Raw genomic sequence first — 19,809 nt, forward strand, 5'->3', positions numbered from 1 at the left:
TGTGTATTTAACAAGAGAAAATAGCTATACAGTTCTTAGTATGTCCAGCATACTCAGCTGAGGAATTATAAAATGTAAACTTATGAAGGGTAATGAAGACAAACCAAGAATGTAATAAGTTTCTTGAGAAATATCAAATTGAATTTTTACTCCTGTTTATTCAGTTTCTTTCCTTTTTCTATAACAACATATGCACACATTGTGTGTATAAACACTATTCTATTAAATAATGTGAACTTATAATAGTATCTACTGTGCCTCCACCTGGTTACCTCATGTTGTTTTGGATTCACATACAGACATAGCCAAAATGATTGATACCTTCCACTTTCCCCCCAAAAAATTACAATTTCCTATGAAGTAAATTTAAACTGCCACAGCTATTTGTACATCATCCTTTTTTGACATAGTGGGTACACTTTGTTTTGGATGTAAAACTTAATATTATTGGCAATAATAAAAGAAAATAATATGAATATGATTAAATTATTGGCACCCTTAGAAATTAAAATACTTTATTGGGTTTTAATGATCTCTTAACAGACCCTTTAATTACAGTCACAGGTATCTTCAGTCTCATAATCAGTCACTCAGCCTGTTTGAATGGGGAAAAGTACTCAGATGTTTTTTGTCATTGTGTGCAGCACAGTGAACATGGACAAGAGAAAGAAAAGCAGAGTTATCTGAGGAGGAAAGGAAGATGGTAACAGTAAGCATAGTAAAATTAAAGACTACAAAACTGATTTCAAAGAGCTTCCTGTTCCTTGGACCACAGTTATTAACGCTATCAAGAGGTTTAGATGGTAATCTGCCTTTTTAGATATGGCCATCAGAAGAAAATTAGAACAGAAAGATAGTTTGAATGGTGGAATAAGAGCAAAGGAAAATTTCAGAACAAAAGCTGTTGACTTCTAAGATCAAGAACTACGCATCAAGTTACAAGATCCATCACTATCTAAGTGAACATGATTCCATGATTTCAGACCTGGGTAAGCCCCACTTTTAAACCCCACTCCAGACTGAAATTTGATAAATGCATGTTGACAACCCACAGTCCTAGAATGATGTCCTTTGGAGAGATGAAACAAAATTAATGTTTTTTGATAAGTCACAGCAGCTTTACATTCACAGAAGGGAAAAAGAATGGTTTGAAAGAAAATAACACCATATCTACTGTGAAATTTGGAAGAAGCTCCATGGGTTGCTCTTATGGGTTGCTTTGCTGCTTCCAGCACCGGGTGCCTCGAATCTTCAGGGTACAAGGAAGATGATCACTGCATTTTGTAGTGAAACATCATGCCCAGTGGTAGAAAGCTCTGTTTTCAGTCATAGTTTCTCAAACAGGATATTGACCCAAAATATACATGTAATACAATTCAAGAAGTTGAAAAGTAAACATTGGAATGTTCTAAAGTGTCCTGCTGTGTGTCCTGATCTGAACATGTTTGGAAAGAGCTGAAACTCACAGTTGAGAGAAGCCATCAAATCTAAGACAAGAAACAGTTTGCAGGTGGGACAAGAATGGAACATATTGTTGGTTGAGAAGTGTAGAAATCTTATTCAGAGCTCCAGAAAGTGCCTGCTTGCAATTATTGCCTCAATTTTTAAGATCATGTCTAGTCATATATCAAAAGCTTACTGTATGAACTGTGGAATAAAGTATGGTAGATGCCATTTAATTGTGTCAGTTTCAATTTATTCCATGACAAATATGAATTCTTTGGTTAAAAATAGAGGAGTACCAATTCTTTTGGTCATGTCTGTTATCCCTTGTAGTCTTTTTGGAGGACACCAGATTGGTTCAGATTCTCTGAACATTATTTCACATACTATATTTTTTATAATTTTAAAATGAGTTAAAAACTAACAGTAACTAATAATTACGGAAAGAGAAAAAGTAAAGAAACAAAGAACAAACCAGAAGTGCAGATGAAAAAGAATGAGAAAAGAAATAACTTCTGTTTTTTTTTTTACATCAGCTATAAGTATAAATTCAAATTGCCCTCTTATTCTAAGGGGACAACACAACTGTCTTTTTTTTTCCCTTAATCATCAAAATCATATATCATCATTTCATTTTTTCTATTTTGTGCAAAAAGTCCAAAAGTGGTTTCCAGTCAGCATTAAAATCAGTCAGTGTCTCCATCTCTTCATCATCCACTGTTTTCTTATAACACTAATATTCTTTTGCTTCTGTGACTTGCTTCTATGCTTCTACTTTAGGAGGAAGTGAGGATTAGCCTTTTCAAGATAAATCTGTTCCAACAGATTAAAGTATTCCAACAAATCAAATGCAAATATCTTTAATTTCATAAAATAAACCTCATTTTTATCATCAAAGTAAAAATCCTAGTAAGGTTTCAGTGTCTTCAAAATATTTACTGATTTGCTGCAATCAAAAAGAAATGCTAAGCTATTTAAGGGCAGCTACTCATACCTTGATTTCTGTCTGTATTAAGAGATCATAATGTATCAATATTAAAGATGAAGATGAAATAGAGAAATAATACTGCCATACTTCAAACAAATTAATGGTTATTTATAATCAATAATGGAGAAATAATACTGAAATACTGCAAAAATAATGGTTATTAATTATAATAACAGTTATTGTAGTTCTAGGAGCTAAAACAGTAGAATTGTCAAAACAGCTGAACAGAGTAGAATTTTTTGTCCTTAAAATATCCACCTTCTAAAACAGCTTTACTTGAGACTGCTTACATATTATGGAGATATTTGGACAGTTCTTAGACTTTGAAAAAAGCTTGGAATTATCTTGAAACCTAGCTATGTGTTCTTCAAGGTAGAATGTATAAATATTTATGATACTAAAGTAGCAACTGATATAATTTGTTTCAGATGCCAGGAAAAAAAACAACTAAGCTATGGGTGCCAGATGAAGAAGTTTCTCCAGAGACTCTTGTAAAGGTACACTACTTAAAAACTTATATTTTCATAATTACTTTGATTTTACTCTATCTAAAGTGCTACTTTAATCTTATTTGAAAAACATGATGTAACTACAGTAACACATTTTGATTTACTTTGGACTAAAAATGAAGTAACTTTGCATATAATAAAATATTGATAAAAGTTGTGAATTATTGATTATTAACATTAATTTGATATTTGTATGCATGTCTAATTTAAATCATTGCAGTAATAATCTATTTCATTTTTATATAGTCATTGTTAAGGAGAACATTTCTAGACATTATCCCTTTTACAGTTAGATGGCAGACACTTAAAAGTGTAAGTCTAGAAGTATAATATGGAGTAATGTAATTTTTGTCCTGTAGTTGTGGACTGGCTTAGCCTTAATCTGCGGACCCTTATAATGCAATGGGATTTGCAGGTATAGAAAACTACAATTGTTCTTAGTAGCATGTTAGTTTATGAAGTAATACTACAACTCTGCCGTATTCACAAACTGCCAAATGTTAATTTATACAGTCTCAATTTGAAATCTCATTAAGTTCCAAAGTGCTTTTTAAAATAGAATCTGTAACACTCTTCCAAATTAAAGGAAACAATTGCATAGCCCTTCTGGTAAAGACAGATACTACAATAGAGTCACTGGATTCTGTTTTTCCAAACTTGTGTTGTACTTTGACGATAACAGCAATGCTTGCTACATTAGTAATAACACCACATAAATGATTTAAAATTCATATATTTCATTTATTCAATTTAGGTATTACCCTACTGAAGACTGAATGGGTAGTTCACAATATAAAAAATAACAATCTACATAAAATGGCAAACAGATGACAAATCTGATGATAAAGTAGATATCATATACCCAACAATGCAAAGAGTGGGAAAGAACCAGATCTTTAAGGCTCTCACGATCTTTTCCTAATGATGTGAATCTTTCCCCAGTGATAAAGTAGAGCACCCTCCCTGTAGAATGTTAACAGTTCCTTTAAGGAGAACATTGTGCATGAATCACTTTCTAATTTGGTTTAAGGAAAAAATAAATTTGAAATTTTCTCATTTGCCAAGTTATATTTTTCTTATAATGCTTTTGGAGAGAAAAAAATCCCTGTTCAAGATGAAATTTCTTGAGTTGTTATAATGATAAAATTTGGCTTGATTATTCATTAACATTTATTTCAGATCCAGGCAATTAAGATGATGGTTCGATGGTTACTAGGAATGAAGAATAACCACAGTAAATCAGGAACATCTACATTAAGACTGTTAACAACAATCTTGCACAGTGATGGAGATCTAACTGAACAGGGGAAAATTAGGTATATAAATACTTTTAAAGCAACATTACAAACATTTTTTCAAATAATACAGGAAATGAAAATATGTTATATTTCTGAGCCATTCTGAGCAGAATTTTCTGCCTTACTTTGATGAAATTAGTAACTCTAGTTTCAACAGAACATCTTGCTGCTTTAGAAATAGTAGTAAATAAAGGAAGAAAATGAGAATATTTCCCACATAATGTGATAGCTTTAATATGTAAGTACAAGTAGTCCTTCAATTATAATCAAAGACTGTTCAATTACGATAGTGCTGAATGAGGGAGACTTATGACCAGTCCTTGAAGTTGTGGTCGTTGTGGTGTTCCTAAGGCCATAAGATCCAGGCATGTGGTATCTGGTTCACTATAACATTTGCAACATCCCATCACATGATCACTATTTGCAACTTACCCTGCCATCTTCCCACAAACCAAGTCTATGGGAAAGCTGGCAGGGGGTTGCAAATCATTCTCATTCCTATCACTTTTTCCCTGGCTACTCATGCTCCATAGTGCCCACCCATGGCCTCCTGTGCTCATAGCACCCACCCATGCTCTGCAGCACCAGCCTGAGGCACTCGCCCTCTTTCCCTAGCATATATCTGCTCATGCAACTTTGTGGCTGCCCACCCATAGTACCCACTTGCCTGCACTCCATAGAACTTGCCCATGGCACCTACCTGCCCACCTACTGCTCTTACCTATTGGCTTGCTTGCCTGAGGTTCCCATTCTTCCCATTTCATGACCACACTAGGTCTCGCTTAACTACCTATGTGGTTTTCGGGTCACGATTGCTGCTGGGATTGCTGTTGCTAAGTTAACCATATTGCTTAACAATGGAAATTCTAGTCCTAGTTGCCATCATAACCTCAAAAGCAATTTATTTTAAAGGAGATGAAACTAGATAATGGGAAACTTTTTGATTCAACAGTAAATGCAGAGAAGCTGGATAGGCAAAATCATTGTGCATAATTCAGTTAAATAAGGTGAGATGTCTTCTGAACTCAGTACCATCTTAAATATGCATGTTCAAAGATAGAAATGATTACTATCTTCAGTATACCTAGTGATGGAAACAAGAAAATAAGCAAAAATGCCTTCAATAAATCAGCCATACACTAACTAGACCATATCTTCTATTTCTTTTTCAGCAAACCTGATATGTCTCGTCTAAGGCTAGCTGCTGCTAGTGCTATTGTCAAGCTGGCACAGGAACCTTGTTATCATGAAATCATCACATTAGAACAGTACCAACTGTGTGCATTAGCTATCAATGTAAGAAAATTGAAGGAATGGATGTTAAGTAATATTATCTCTAAATGCTTATTATATATACATTTCAAATTTCTGTGGCAAGCAGTTTGGCTTTGTATTTCCTAAAACAGACATCAAAGAGTCATAGTTATATAAAATTTCTTTTCTTTTTTTTTAGGATGAGTGTTACCAAGTTAGGCAAGCATTTGCTCAGAAACTTCACAAAGGCCTATCAAGACTCAGGTTACCACTGGAATATATGGCTATTTGTGCATTGTGTGCAAAAGACCCAGTAAAGGAGAGAAGAGCTCATGCCAGACAGTGCCTAGTAAAAAACATAAATGTGAGAAGAGAATATCTAAAACAGCATGCAGCAGTTAGTGGTAAGAAATCTTGGAGCACTAGCAGAATAATTTAAAGTGCAATGTTAACACCATGTCCTTCTGGTATTTAAATTTATTTTCTGTACCAATACAGTTTGCATTAAATGTTTTTCCAAAGTGGAACAATGTGGTTGTGACATAACAATTTTATATTGATTGCATTGAGTCTTGATTTGCTTCTAAACCCAGTTCCAACTGCTGATTATTATTTTTAAATAATTATTATGCTTTCTTTGGGTTTATGATAGCAGTCTTCTCTTCATTGAACCTTCCTAGTACTACTAGTAGTATAATTTAGTTCTTTTCTGCATCCCATTATCTTGTAAAGTGCATAAAGCACAACCTTATCTGTGAGAAGCACCTGGATTATGATTCTATATTTATGAAATATGGTCAAAGCTATTGTGTGATATCAGATAGCAGCACTAAACAACTTTGAATATTCTGTCTAGTTTCTTGTTTATTATGATCTTGCTGCTATTTGATCTTTGTTCTTGGTAGTTTTGGTGCTGTAACTATAACCCTGATTTCTTCTTTATTTTGTTTTTACATTAAAATGTGTGCTACTGTAGTGCCTTGTTTTAGGAAAAAATACAACATTTTATGAATAAATATGAATTATATTATTTCAAATTTGGTTCTTACCATGACTGGGCATTCTATGCCTTTTAACAGTATATATGCATATCTACTCAACTATTTCATTTCTTAATGCAGCTTCCCAGAACCAGTGCTGAATTCTTCTATCCTCTATCTATAGTTTTACTTAAAATGGTATTCAGTAATTGTAAAAACAATATGTACCTTGGATGTTAAGGAATTCTGAGGTCAAATCTGTTTGTTCAGTAATGCGAGCATGCTTTCCATCCTGCTCTGGGGCTTGCTTCTCTTTATGCCTAAAAGATTGTAAGCCTAGTCACATTAAAAAAAAATACATATTAAAGATTTGCCTAAGATAGATGCATACCACCTTGATGTGTGATACAATTTTTTCTATAGCTTGTTTTCAAGCTTTTTGCATCAGATTCACTTGATTGCAATTGAGAGGCTTAAATAAATACATCCATCTTTCTAGAAACTTCATGGCATAGAATTTCAAACCAAGAAATTGTTTAAATTAGAACACGTAAGTTTCAGTACATGTTGATTGTGCTTTGAAGCTATTTATATACCAGGCTAATTTTTCTTGAACTTTAAATCTTTTCTGCACATAATGACTGTCTCTTTATTTTATGCAGTTGAAGATAATCTATAATCTAATGTATATTTAATGTAAAATAATCATTTATTTTATTACTGTTATAATGATACATCCAAATGTTAAAATTTTTCTTGAATTTACACTTTCAGAGAAACTTTTGTCACTTCTACCAGAGTATGTTGTTCCGTACACTATCCATCTTCTGGCACATGATCCTGATTATGTCAAAATCCAAGACATTGAACAACTAAAAGATATTAAAGAGTAAGAATGTATTTTAAATGAAAAATTTCAGTATATTAATATACTGATTTATATTTTAATTAAATATTCACCACAACTATGATAATGTTTTTTCACAATTCAGTACCTAACTTATTCTCCAAGAAAATCAACTGGTTATTTGACAGCTATATTTTATATTTCTTCAGGTGTCTGTGGTTCATACTAGAAATATTAATGGCTAAAAATGAAAATAATAGTCATGCATTTATCAGAAAAATGGTAGAGAATATTAAACAGACAAAAGATGCCCAAGGACCTGAAGATACAAAAATGAATGAAGTAAGTTTTATTGCATATTGCTAATATTTATATAGACATAGTGAATCTTTATCTAGGTTGTAAATTGGCTGTATATAAATAATTAGTTCTCTTTTATTTAGAAATTTGGGCTTCTGCATAGTCTGCCTTTTCCAAGAATTCAAGATTGAAAACAGAATTTAATATGATATGCCTATGATAGTTCCTGTGAAAGGAACTATCACTATTCTATTCTATGATAACCAGTAGAAATTGTCTTAAGTTGCTTTATAATTATTCACTGTTTATAAATACTGTAATTTTCCAAACAATTGTAAAGCCTTTTTATTTGGTATAGTATACTTCTGAAATAGGAAATAGGTAAGTTTATTTTGTTTGATATTACTGTAGAATTTTTATACAAAACATGGGGTTCCAAAGATTCCTTTTGTCTTTTCAGATCTTTTATTATTAATATTTTCTGATATTATAAAAAAAATCACACTTTCTCTTTCAGAAACTTTATACAGTATGTGATATAGCAATGAACATCATAATGTCAAAGAGCACAACATATAGTTTGGAATCTCCCAAAGACCCTGTATTACCAGCTCGATATTTCACTCAGCCTGACAAAGTAATGTGATTTTTTTTCCTATAAATTTCATTGGAACTACATGTTAAAAACTAGTTTTTTAAAGTAAATATTATGCATAATGTAGCCAGGTAACCCAAAGGATTATGAATTTTATGTGATATGAAGTGCATTGTGTGGATTATTTGTTTTACTTTTATCCCACTTTTCTTTGGAATCAACTCAAAATGTCATATTAGTTTCATAGTCAATTATGTAACTGCATATCAATTATGCAATCCTTGTTTAATCTTTAAACTGGAATCTTATCTACATTTTTTCCTTTACTTGCAGAATTTCAGTAATACCAAAAACTATCTGCCTCCAGAAATGAAATCATTTTTTACTCCAGGAAAGGTGGGCATTTGTATATTTTTAGGACTTGCACAGAATAATTCTGTTCAACCAAAATAAATTTCTTACAATAAAAAGTTATTTTGAAATTATTTATTACAATGAGGGTTGTATATTTTTTATGTTAATATTTAGCTACTAAGTCAAAGGCAATTCCACCTATACTGCATTGCAGAGATTACATGGCATGATTTAAAAAAAACAAGACCATCAATCTTTAAGTGCTGAAAAGTCTTCGAACAATAGAAGGATTGAAAGACGTTAGTGATGGAAGCCTAAGAGCAGATTGATTTTCAAGCTATAGTGAAGGCAGAACTTTGGATACTTCATTAATATTCTGATTAGTATAATCCAGGATTGATCATTTTGCATTATTCCCCATGGTAAGGATCTAGTAGAGCTGAAGCTGATTTCATACATAGTATATGGGTGATACAGGGGATACTGGGATGACAGGGATTAAAACAACAGAGCATTATTAAGTATCAAACCAATGTTTAGGAAATAAGCCAGATCTTCAAGAAAGCCTCTTCAGTAATGTACTGTATATTGCAGGAACATGTATACTGCTTGAATTCAACAGTGTCTTGCTGAACTGCTGATGTTCCAACATTGTTGACCAACATTAATTCAGAGGCCATTGACTAACTGATTTAAAACTTTTTTTTTCAAAGTATGTTAAGATATTCTGACGAGTTCACTTAGATTTTGAAGTTTTGTCTTTTATTTTAGAAAGTATAATCATAACATATAGATTTAATGGATAACTGATTTGTTCTATCTTTTACAGCCCAAAGCAGCCAATGTTCTTGGAGCAGTTAATAAGCCTCTTTCAACTGCAGGCAAGCAATCTCAATCCAAATCTTCTCGGATGGAAACTGTAAGCAATGCCAGTAGCAATTCAAACCCAAGCTCACCTGGAAGAATTAAAGGAAGGTAAGTAATACAAGTTTCTCTCTACACTTCATCCTGTATTTGAATACCTAGCAGTATGATAGAATGTTGTTTTTATATCATTCTGTGTTTGTTTCTTACATGATCTTCATTTCTATATTTGTTAAATAAATAAAATGAATGAATTCGTGTAGCTGATACCCTTTAGTTCACACTGAGAAAACCATGTTGAAGAATTATAGAGCATGAATAGTTAGTTTGTTTTAATTATTGTATTATACCATTGTATTACATGATTCAGATCCATAAGCTGTAATAGGTTGCCTTGAAAATTGCTTTTTCCAAATTAACCTGTTAAATGAAAAATGGTTCTTTAAAGGAGAAAATGCTGTGTTAATTGATGCAAAATAGTTTTGTATTTTGAGTAGCTTACATTGATTTGGATTGCATCTTACTAATTATACATTTTGTTAATTACAAAATGGATTTGTATACTTCACCTTTCTTTTGAATTGATTTTTTTAGCTCTCAAACTGCTAAATTATCATTGCAGGCTGGGTTTTTTTTAGCTAACCAGGATATGAACTGCAGCAGTATAAAAACTTTGTTTAGATTCAGAAAGAAATAGCAGATTTTTTATAAAACAGCAACAAAATTTCTATGAGCCCTAAATCTGCTGGGTAGAAATATCTAAAACATTTAACAATATTTGGCTTGCATTTAGTTAATTAAATACTGTAAAGTAATAGTTTGTTGTTCATTTACATTTGAAGTTTGAACTGGCCTGAAAAAGAGGACTTATGACCTGAATTTCCAGTTCTGATGATCAGACTTCACCCCCAGTCGCATGACCACACTTTGGACACTCAGCAACCAGGTCACATTTACAGCCATTTGCAATGTCCTGTGGTCATGTTACCATGTTTTACAATAATTCTGCCAAAAAACAGCACTTCTAATTTTCAGCAGAATTAAGCCATAGTGAACCATTGATTCTTTTAACAACTGTGGCATTTGCTTAACAACTACCACAAAAAAAGTTGTAGAAATGTGTTGATTCACATGATAATCCAATGTACCTGTGATGTTTAAAAGAGACTTAAGAACTGTTCAGGGACATATTATAATTATTCTGTTCTGTGGTATAGTAGTAAGATATTCTATAATGAAGTTGACTCCTGGCAACTACTGGAATTTTCTTGGCAAGATTTTGGAAACAGTTTGCCATTGCCTCCTTTCTAGGGTTGAGAGAGATAGAGAATGGCCCAAAATCATCCATCTGGCTTTGGGCCGAAACTGAAACTAGAATTCAGTTTCCCATTTTCTAGGCTGGTATCATAATGATTATACCAGCATGTCTCTGCAGCAGTGGTTTACTTTAAGGCGATGCTGAAATAAAATATAGGTAGTCCTCTACTTACAATCACAATTGAGTCCCCAAATTCTGTTGCTATGTGAGACATCTGTTAAATGAATTTTGCCCCATTTTATGATTTTCTTGCCACAGTTGTTAAGTGAATCACTGCAGTTGTTAAGTTAGTAAATGATTGTTAAGTGGATCTGGCTTCCCCATTGACATTGCTTGTCAGAAGGTTGCAAAAGGTGATCACATGATCCCAGGACCCTGCAACCATTATAAATACGAGCCAGGTGTCTAAATTTTGATCACATGACTATGGGGATGCTGCAACGGTCATGTGAAAAACAGTTATAGCACGTGCCAGTGTTTGAAACAGTCACTAAACAAATAGTTATAAGTCAAAGACTATGTGCATTATTGCAGGAGAAAGCCATTGCTTGATAGGAAGACTGAGATAACAGTGTATCCTATAAACAAAATTGAGTAATGGAATTTAGCTTAATTCTCAGTAAAACCAAACAGTTAGGCATTATTTGGCAGTAACCAAGTCCTAATACATATATACATTTTCCTTTTCTTCTGTTCAGTTGTGTCCAATTTTCAGAGACTGCCTGGACGAGTCCCTGCAGTTTTCTTGACAAGGTTTTTGAAAGGTGGTTTGCATTGCCTCCTTCCTAAGACTTGAGACTTAGTGACTAGACCAAGCTCATTCAGCTAGCTTTGTGCCAAAGGCAGGATTAGAATTCATGGTCTCCTCGTTTCTATCTGATGCCATAACCACTACATCAAACTGTCTCACGTTTCCTTATATTTTATAAATTACTGACTACCACTTTAATAATAACAATATAGTTCTAATAGAAGAAAATATTTGTAGCTCAGTTGAATTTTGGACTCCTTGCTATTCTATGAATTTGGATGTCTGCTTGCAGACATTTCATTATCCTCCTAAGTAACATCAGTGCTAGTGAATGTGGGGTTTCCTCCCTTCATTTTGCTCCCTTGGTTACCCTTTCAGGTAATGAAATGTCTACAGGCAAAGAACCAAGTTGCAAAAAGTGCTTCATAAGGACATGTAGTTTATCAGTGAAAATACAATATAAGGAAGTGCTTTTTGACCTTGGCAACCCTGTTTCTTTTTGGGATGATAGGGGTATTTTTGAGGCAAAAATTTATTATTAAAATTATTAAAATATATTTTAATAATTTTGCATATTTTAATAGGCTTGATAGCACTGAACTGGACCACAGTGAAAATGAAGACTATACAATGGCATCATCTCTGCCAGGAAAGAAGAATGATAAAAGAGATGATTCTGAAATTGTAAGAATTAACAGGATTACTTTTCAATTAATTGTAACATTATTTTTTTTAGAAATAATAAAAAATGCAAGCAATCAGAGATGTGCCTGATGGTTATTCATCTGAAGGCACAATGTTTAGAAAGAGTGCTTTAAAAACATGTATTTCCTTAAAGTTTTTATATGGCCCTTCTGGTCAGTTTTTATATTATTATGCCATAAAGAAAAATACAATATTGGAGTATTAAAATATGGTGTTTTTTTCAGCTTTTTTCTGGAATGAGTTCATATTTCCTTATGTAAGTAAGATCTAGACATAGTTGATGGATGAAGTAGTGTTCTCTTTCTTCCTCAGTCAGAGCTGGAAAAGCCCAGAAGTAGAAAGAAAATGATTACAGATCCTGAAGAAAAGTTGGGAATGGATGAACTGAGCAAATTAGGACAAGAACCAAAACTTAGAAGTAGCCAGCGAGGCAGAAAAAGAGCTGCAGTTATTTCAGAGTCCGAGGAACCTCAGTGGTCAGAGGAAAAGAGGTTAAAAGAGAGTATCTTAGAAAGTGAAGATGAACAAAACAGTCCACCAAAGAAGGGAAGAAGAGGGCGACCACCAAAGGCCACCACAGGAAGCATACAAAAAGAAGAATCAACAGTAAAAACATCTAAAAGAGGGAGAAAAAAAGCTGTGCCAGTTAAACCTATGGAGGAGGAGGAAGAAGAGGAGGAGGAAGAAGAGGAGGAGGAAGAGGAGGAAGAAAGTCAGGTAGACAGCATAGAACAGAAGTCAAAAGGTCGACAATACAAAACACCCAAAAAATCACAACAAATGTAAGTTCTTTGTTCAGTTGTCTACTATTTTTAAATTTAAATTGACAAGGTGACCGAGTTGGATATCCTTCCAAAACAGATCTGAATCATCAGAAATAAGTACAGCTGAATCAAACCAGTCTACACCACAAAAAAGACGAGGAAGACCACCAAAAGTTCCACCCACTCAGCAGAAGAAAGGGTATGATGTGATGTCAATCTAACAAGGGGTTCATTAAATTAATTTTAAAAATGTTTCAAGCTTAGATGATCCTGTGAGTGCAATAAAGTTCACAAAAATAACAATTTAAGATTGCTTAGATTCTAAGATAGTCTAATTCTTTCTCCAAATCTTTCTTCATTGCTTAAATTTAAAGTGTTGAGTGATACCTTGGTTTGTGGCTTTCTATTTTAGAGGAGCTGGACGATCAAAACAAACAGCAAGCAAAGAAAATGAATCTAGTGAAGAGATGGATGTATTTCAAAGTAGTTCTCCCATTCATGATATTCCTCAAGAAGTAACAATGGAAGAAGAAGAAGTATCCTCAATCAGAGTAAATAATATGTTTATGCACAATTGCATATAAATTTCTTTGAATGTTTATGCATTTCATACAGTTGAAGCTTTAGTAAAGTGCTATCTTTGATATTACTAAATATAGTGAAGCAGAATTGGCAGTTCCCTTTTTTAAAAGTGAGAGACTTTTCCTTTGGGAAGAAATAGAGTAATCCATTTCATGTAGTACAACAAAATGTGTGTAGGAGGAGAATATAGCAATAGCACTTAGACTTAGAGTGCTTTACAGCCCTCTCGAAGCAGTTTACAGAGTCAGCATATTCCCCCCAACAATCTGGGTACTCATTTTACTGACCACGGAAAAATGGAAGGCTGAGTCAGCCTTGAGCCTGGTGAGATTCGAATTGCCAAATTGCAGTCAACTGGCAGTCAGCAGAAGTAGCCTGCAGTACTGCACTCTAACCATTGCGCCACCATGGCTCTTGCATTACTTGTGCCTATTTTAAATCTGAGCTTTTATCCAGATGGACACCTATGCAGAGAAAGTAGAAAATTATTTTTAAACCATCAGTAGGATCATCATATTCTGGACTGTGCTTAATCTAATTGAATTCAACTGTGCATCTAAATGCAATTAAACTTAGCAATTAGCGGGGCAAGCTTTTCTGCCTGATTCTTTTTGTTTTGTCATATCATGGAATGCCTTCATCTAAATGATGTTCCAATTTATTTATTTATTTATTTAATTTAATTTATATTGCTGCCTATTCGCCTATGGTGACTCAAGGTGGCTTACACAATATAAAACCATATTTAAAACAAAAAAATAAAAATAAAAACTAACAAAAACTAACAAAAAGAATCAAATTTAATAAAGTACAATAGAACAAAATTTGGGAAAACAAAAATCAAAAATCAACTTCAACCCCTCCTCCCCGACGACAGCAGATCACACTAGCCACCTGATGGGCTCCATCCCTCTCTGGGTTCCCCAGGCCCGCTGGCAGAACCAGGTCTTCAGTGCCTTTCGGAAGAGTATTAGTGAGGGGGCCATTCTAATATCTGGGGGAATGATGTTCCAGAGAGACGGAACTACCACGGAGAAGGCCCTTCTTCTGGGTCCCACCAGTGTATCTCCCTCAGGGGTGGGACCCGCAACATTCCCTACCTCCTCGCTCTAATGGGTCGGGTGGATGTGGCTGCCAAGAGATGTTTCCTTAGATAACCCGGACCCAAGCCATGAAGGGCTTTAAAGGTGATAACTAGCACCTTGAATTGCACCCGGAAGCAAATCAGCAAACAATGCAGCTTCTGCAGGAGAAGTGACACATGTGCACACCGGGGTCTGCATAAAACCATGCGGGCCGTTGCATTTAATAGATGCATTTCCTTGATGAATCAGTTAATGCTGATTAAAATGAATTATCTATTGAAAGAGCAAAACAGCTAGATAAATATCAACGCTATGCAGATTTTAAAATTATGTTGCATCCAATGTATGGTTTACACTGCTCATGTTTTTGGAATATGGAAGACTATGTACACAAAACATTCTTGAATTGAGACTTCTAGTTCTTGTTTTTTGGCTTTTTCAGGTTCGTCGGAGGACATCTAAAAGGGAAAGACGATGAAGAGTCATGCTCCTGCCATTTTTAAATGATGCCATTCTTATCATTTGCAAACTTTTAGGCTGAAGAGAATTGTTTATGCTCACAGTGGGATTGCTGAAGAAATTAAATCACTCTATTTCCTGCTCCTGCTTTTTGAAGCTCCTAGGTCATGAGCATAATTCACACATATGTTTATATCATTAACTATGGGGTTTTGTGAAATGTAATGTACGCTGGCTATATAGGCAAAAGAACTAAAAAAACTGTCTGTAAATAATCCTTTTTTTAAAAAAATATTTCTGACTTTAAAGTGCTTGTATAGCTTTTATCATGGCTTTACACAACAGTACAAGACTGTTTGGTAGAGCTATTGATTTGGGGAAAAAGACAAAAAAAAAGTAAGAATGGGTATCAAGCAATATTTGTCAGTGTCTGTATTCTTATTTTTCTTGACATTTAACTGTGAAAAAATCACTTTGACAAAATAGTGACACTTATTCTGACACTATTTGTTAAAAATAAAAAACATTCTCTTTATGTATCTAATTCAGTGTTTACCTTTGGCAGTTGTCTGTCTTTGGAGGTGCCAAATTGCTTTTAAACGATGTGGGATAAAACAATACATCCAGCTGCAGATGTGTGAAAGAATAGTCTTTTAATGCACCTCAGTATTGATAACAGATTTCTCTAGACTTCTTGTGGCATTGAGCATTTAAAAGAATTTAATATTTTAATTTTTAAAATGTGTTATTAAATAATGTAACAAAAGCTGATCCTCATATTTTCCTTATTAGTTTTTGTTAATCTGCTGTATCAATAAAATTCTGTAACTGAATTTTTAATAGTCTAGTATGTCAATGTGTATATTCCCTCCTGAACGTTATGTTCATCAAACAAATTACGTTATAATATGAGACCTAATATCTGAGCTTTAGTGAAAATACAGGTTTTATTACCATGTAAATCAGAAAATTTTATTGATGCAGTCTGTCTTTATAAAGCTGTTTTTTCTTCAGAGCCAAGTGTTTTGTATATCACAGTAAGTTGCATGTTTATGACAGAAATGTAATGAAATTGCAATGTAATTTTTAAAGTCTTATCTAGAAGATGCTACATTGCCTCATGAGAAAAAAAAACTTTTACCAAGAGTCTATTGTACCTTTTTTAGTTAGCTAATATTTTTTATGTTTGTATGCTTGGGTATAAGCATGGACAATTGGAAGAGTGAAGTAATAAGAAATGTGTTTGCATTAGAATGATCAGCTGCAAAATATTTCAGTCAGGGTATTCAAAATTTATATGAAATTTCAGTTTATGTTTTACATTGAAGTGATTGAAATGATTCTTGGGTAGAATTACAGAAAATAGAGGATAAACTATTTTAAGACATTGTATGCAGTTTTCCAAACTGTGTTTGAACCAAAATGTATAGGTTACTATTTATGCTTAGCCATGCACATTTTATGGTTTCTCATGCTGTTTTTCCTCCTGTTCGATAGCAGTATATGTGAGGAATTCAAGTTTTAACTTATTAATATTGTATCTCATGGAATAATGGAGCATTGTCATAAATTAACAAAGACATCTATGTTACATTTCCAAGGGAATGAATATATATGAATATATATGAATATATATGAATATATATGAATATATATATATATATATATATATATGTCTCTTGGGGGAAAAATACAGTGATTTGAAAACATGTTTGCAAGTATATTTTTTAGTGGAAAACCAACTCTTTTCTAAGCTTTTTTATTATAATTTGTATTGGTTTTTTTTTAAGCAGCAGCAATAGACAAAGGCAAACAGTTTGTGTTTATCAAACTGTTCTACTTAAGTGCTTTTTCTAGTAGCTCTTTTAGCTAGTAATTATTGTTCTTGAGCTATATTGTATTTTTATGCCCATAATTTTGGGTAACAACAATTTAAAAAAACATTAACTAGAGGTGGCTCTGAAGACTAGAAAATTGCCCACACAATGTAATCTCAGTGGTTCACAGAATTTAGCATTGCAAATTAGAGTTTTTATATCTACATAAATAAAAACATAATGTTTGACATTATCTTCATTGATAACATTTCACTGACATCATTTTGCAGAGTATATCTAAACCATTTTATATGAAGTATGAAACATTAAAACTGTTCACAGGCTTTTGAAGATTTATTTGCATGAACATAGTTTGATCATATTTCCTTAATATTGCTGAAAATCAATTAATCATAAGATGTTAATGTAAATTAAATATATAATTTGACATTTGAAATGTTTATTTCTTGGAATATAATGTGTACTTGGGAAAATAGGTGCAGATGGGATAATATGTTAAACCTTTTAGGTTTTATTCTCATACAAAAACAATGCACATGTTATGTACTAACACTTTGGGATTTCAAAACAGTAAATGGAGTAAAGTAATACATAAAGAAACTGGATGCTAAGATTCAGTTAGTATTCTTCATTATGTTCATTTCTTGGTATGTATTATATTACATTAAACAAAAAATTGAGCTCTGTTAAATTCAAGCATGAAATTCTTATAATATTACAGTAAGGTATCTTGCTGCAGCCTGCAGCTTTCATGTTTGTACATATAAATTACTTTATTTTTAAATTGGCTGTTTTCTTTGAGTGGCTTAATTTCTAGAGTTGGCTTGTTTTTCTAATATTTTTCTTTGCACCAGTTTCAACAGACACGAATATATTTGATAAGTGTTTAGATTCTAATGCTCTTTTTGTAAGGAAATAAATAAATGTACTTCAGCCAGAAGATTAGAAGATGCTCAGAAGAAAACCATCATAGTTTGTTTAACTACAGTGTTTGATAGTGCAAACATTTTCCTACTATTAGATCTTCCTACAGGTATGCCCGTGTTAAACAGACTATTTGTCATCAGTTTTAACCATAGTATGGGCCAATTGATTGTGGTGGTGGTGTCCCATTAAATTCTATAAGTCACGCACAGCCACACTGATAAAAAGCTATGTCAACTTAATGTGGTAATAGATAATAATTATCCGATGATACTCAACCTTGAGATTTATTAGTAATTCTAATTTCCTTAGTGTGATTTTATTGTTTCCTACTGTACAGATTTTTACTGAGCATTACAAATTTTGAAATTCTGAACACATTGAAAGTCAATCCTGATTTATTCAGGTATGTGTTTATTATCTACTTGGTAGTTTTGATAGTTAATTCCTTAAATTTTTCTTGTTATGGGTGTGGGCTGGATTTCTCTTGTTTTAATTTTCATACCACTGAGGTAGAATGTTAAGTATTTACTTCTGTTTAAAAAATGTTGTGTTCTTCTATTTTATTTAGTGGGTTTATTGAGAAATGCTAAGATTCTTCCGCAATTTTCCAGCAAAAAGGATTAAGAAATAAATTGAGTTGAAGGTCTTGAAAAATTTTAAAGCTGTGAAAACCCATTAGGGTTGTGACCATTCTAATCTCTGAGGGGAGTATATTCCATAAGGCAGGGGCTACAGCAGAAAAAGCTTATCTTCCAGTTCCTACCAATTGATACTTTTTGGCTAACAGGATCTGCAGCATGTCCAATCCATTGTACAGGTAGAAACTCTTGGAAAAAGACAGTCCCCCTGGTAACCCAGTGTCAAACCATGTAGGGCTTTAAAGGTGAAAAGCCTTTAGTTGCACCCAGAAACACACTGGCAGCAAATGCAATTCACAGAGGAATTGTGTTACATGTGCCATGTATTACCTGTGCAGCTGCATTTTGCACCAGTTAAAATGTTTCTGAATGTTCTTCAAGGGCAGCCTCCTATAGAGCACATTACAGTAAACTAAGTGGGAGGCTACAAGGGCATGGGTGATAGACTTTCCCAGTACCCAAAGGTATGCAAAGGCTGTCCTAACCACATTGTGAACCCTCAGATTTCACACTGGATCTTTCTGGGGTAGTGTCATCCCATCCAGAACTAGAGATAGAAGACCCTTGTCTTTGAAAGGTCCAAATACCCACAGCAACTCTGTCTTGCTGAGATTGAATTGAAGTCCATTTCACCCCATCCAGGCCCAAGTAGCCCCCAGACACTGGAATAGGATGCCTACAGCATCACTCAAGGGGCCTGGTGTGGAGATAAACCTGAGTGCCATCCGCATATTGATATCTCACCCTAAACTGAACTGAACTAAACTCACTGGTCTCATGTAGGTTTTAAATAGGAGAAGAGAGAAAATGGATCCCTGATGCACCCCACAAAGTAGGGGGCACAGCCTGGATCTTTCCTGTTTATCAACAACAACTGAAAATCAAACCTGAAGGAAGGAAGACAATCAGCACAACACAGTGCCACTCAGCCTCAACTCTTGGAGCCAGCCCAAAAGGATACCATGACCAATGGTATCAAATGCCACTGAGAGGTCAAGAAGAGCCAGATTGGACATACTACTCCATCCTTCTCTCACCATATGTCATCTATGAGGGCACTCATTGGGAAGGGAAGATTGGAAACTGGGCAAAAACTGTCCAACTTGGTTGGTTTGAGAGAAGATCCTTTGAGGAGGGGGTCTTTAAGAGCTGGTGGGACACTTTCAAGGAGGAGCTAACTACCGTTCAGACCCAATCCCGCGTCTGAATAATGAACACAAAAGGGCATGGATCTAATATACAAGTAGGTGAACTAGTATGTGTAGAGGGCCTTGTTCACTTCCTCAGGTTCCATGGGCTCAAACTATGTT

The 19,809-nt window shown here is 33.8% G+C and overlaps 1 protein-coding gene across 1 annotated transcript in view; it reads left to right on the forward strand.

The window, feature by feature from the left end:
* The window catches only part of PDS5B (PDS5 cohesin associated factor B), a 75,346-nt gene extending 59,417 nt beyond the window's left edge, over positions 1-15,929 (forward strand). The window contains exons 22-35 of the mRNA XM_026675010.2: positions 2,860-2,928; positions 4,120-4,256; positions 5,411-5,534; positions 5,692-5,896; positions 7,247-7,361; positions 7,529-7,661; positions 8,137-8,256; positions 8,548-8,610; positions 9,398-9,543; positions 12,086-12,185; positions 12,519-12,988; positions 13,068-13,169; positions 13,383-13,521; positions 15,080-15,929. Of these exons, the coding sequence (XP_026530795.1) occupies positions 2,860-2,928; positions 4,120-4,256; positions 5,411-5,534; positions 5,692-5,896; positions 7,247-7,361; positions 7,529-7,661; positions 8,137-8,256; positions 8,548-8,610; positions 9,398-9,543; positions 12,086-12,185; positions 12,519-12,988; positions 13,068-13,169; positions 13,383-13,521; positions 15,080-15,115 (1,959 nt within the window). The 3' untranslated portion in view covers positions 15,116-15,929. The remainder of the gene's footprint in view (positions 1-2,859; positions 2,929-4,119; positions 4,257-5,410; positions 5,535-5,691; positions 5,897-7,246; positions 7,362-7,528; positions 7,662-8,136; positions 8,257-8,547; positions 8,611-9,397; positions 9,544-12,085; positions 12,186-12,518; positions 12,989-13,067; positions 13,170-13,382; positions 13,522-15,079) is intronic.
* Positions 15,930-19,809: the final 3,880 nt, after the last annotated feature.

Source organism: Notechis scutatus, chromosome 5, assembly GCF_049901735.1.
Source record: "Notechis scutatus isolate UNSWTSFEM ecotype Mainland chromosome 5, rNotScu1.2, whole genome shotgun sequence".
Classification (NCBI taxonomy): domain Eukaryota; kingdom Metazoa; phylum Chordata; class Lepidosauria; order Squamata; family Elapidae; genus Notechis; species Notechis scutatus.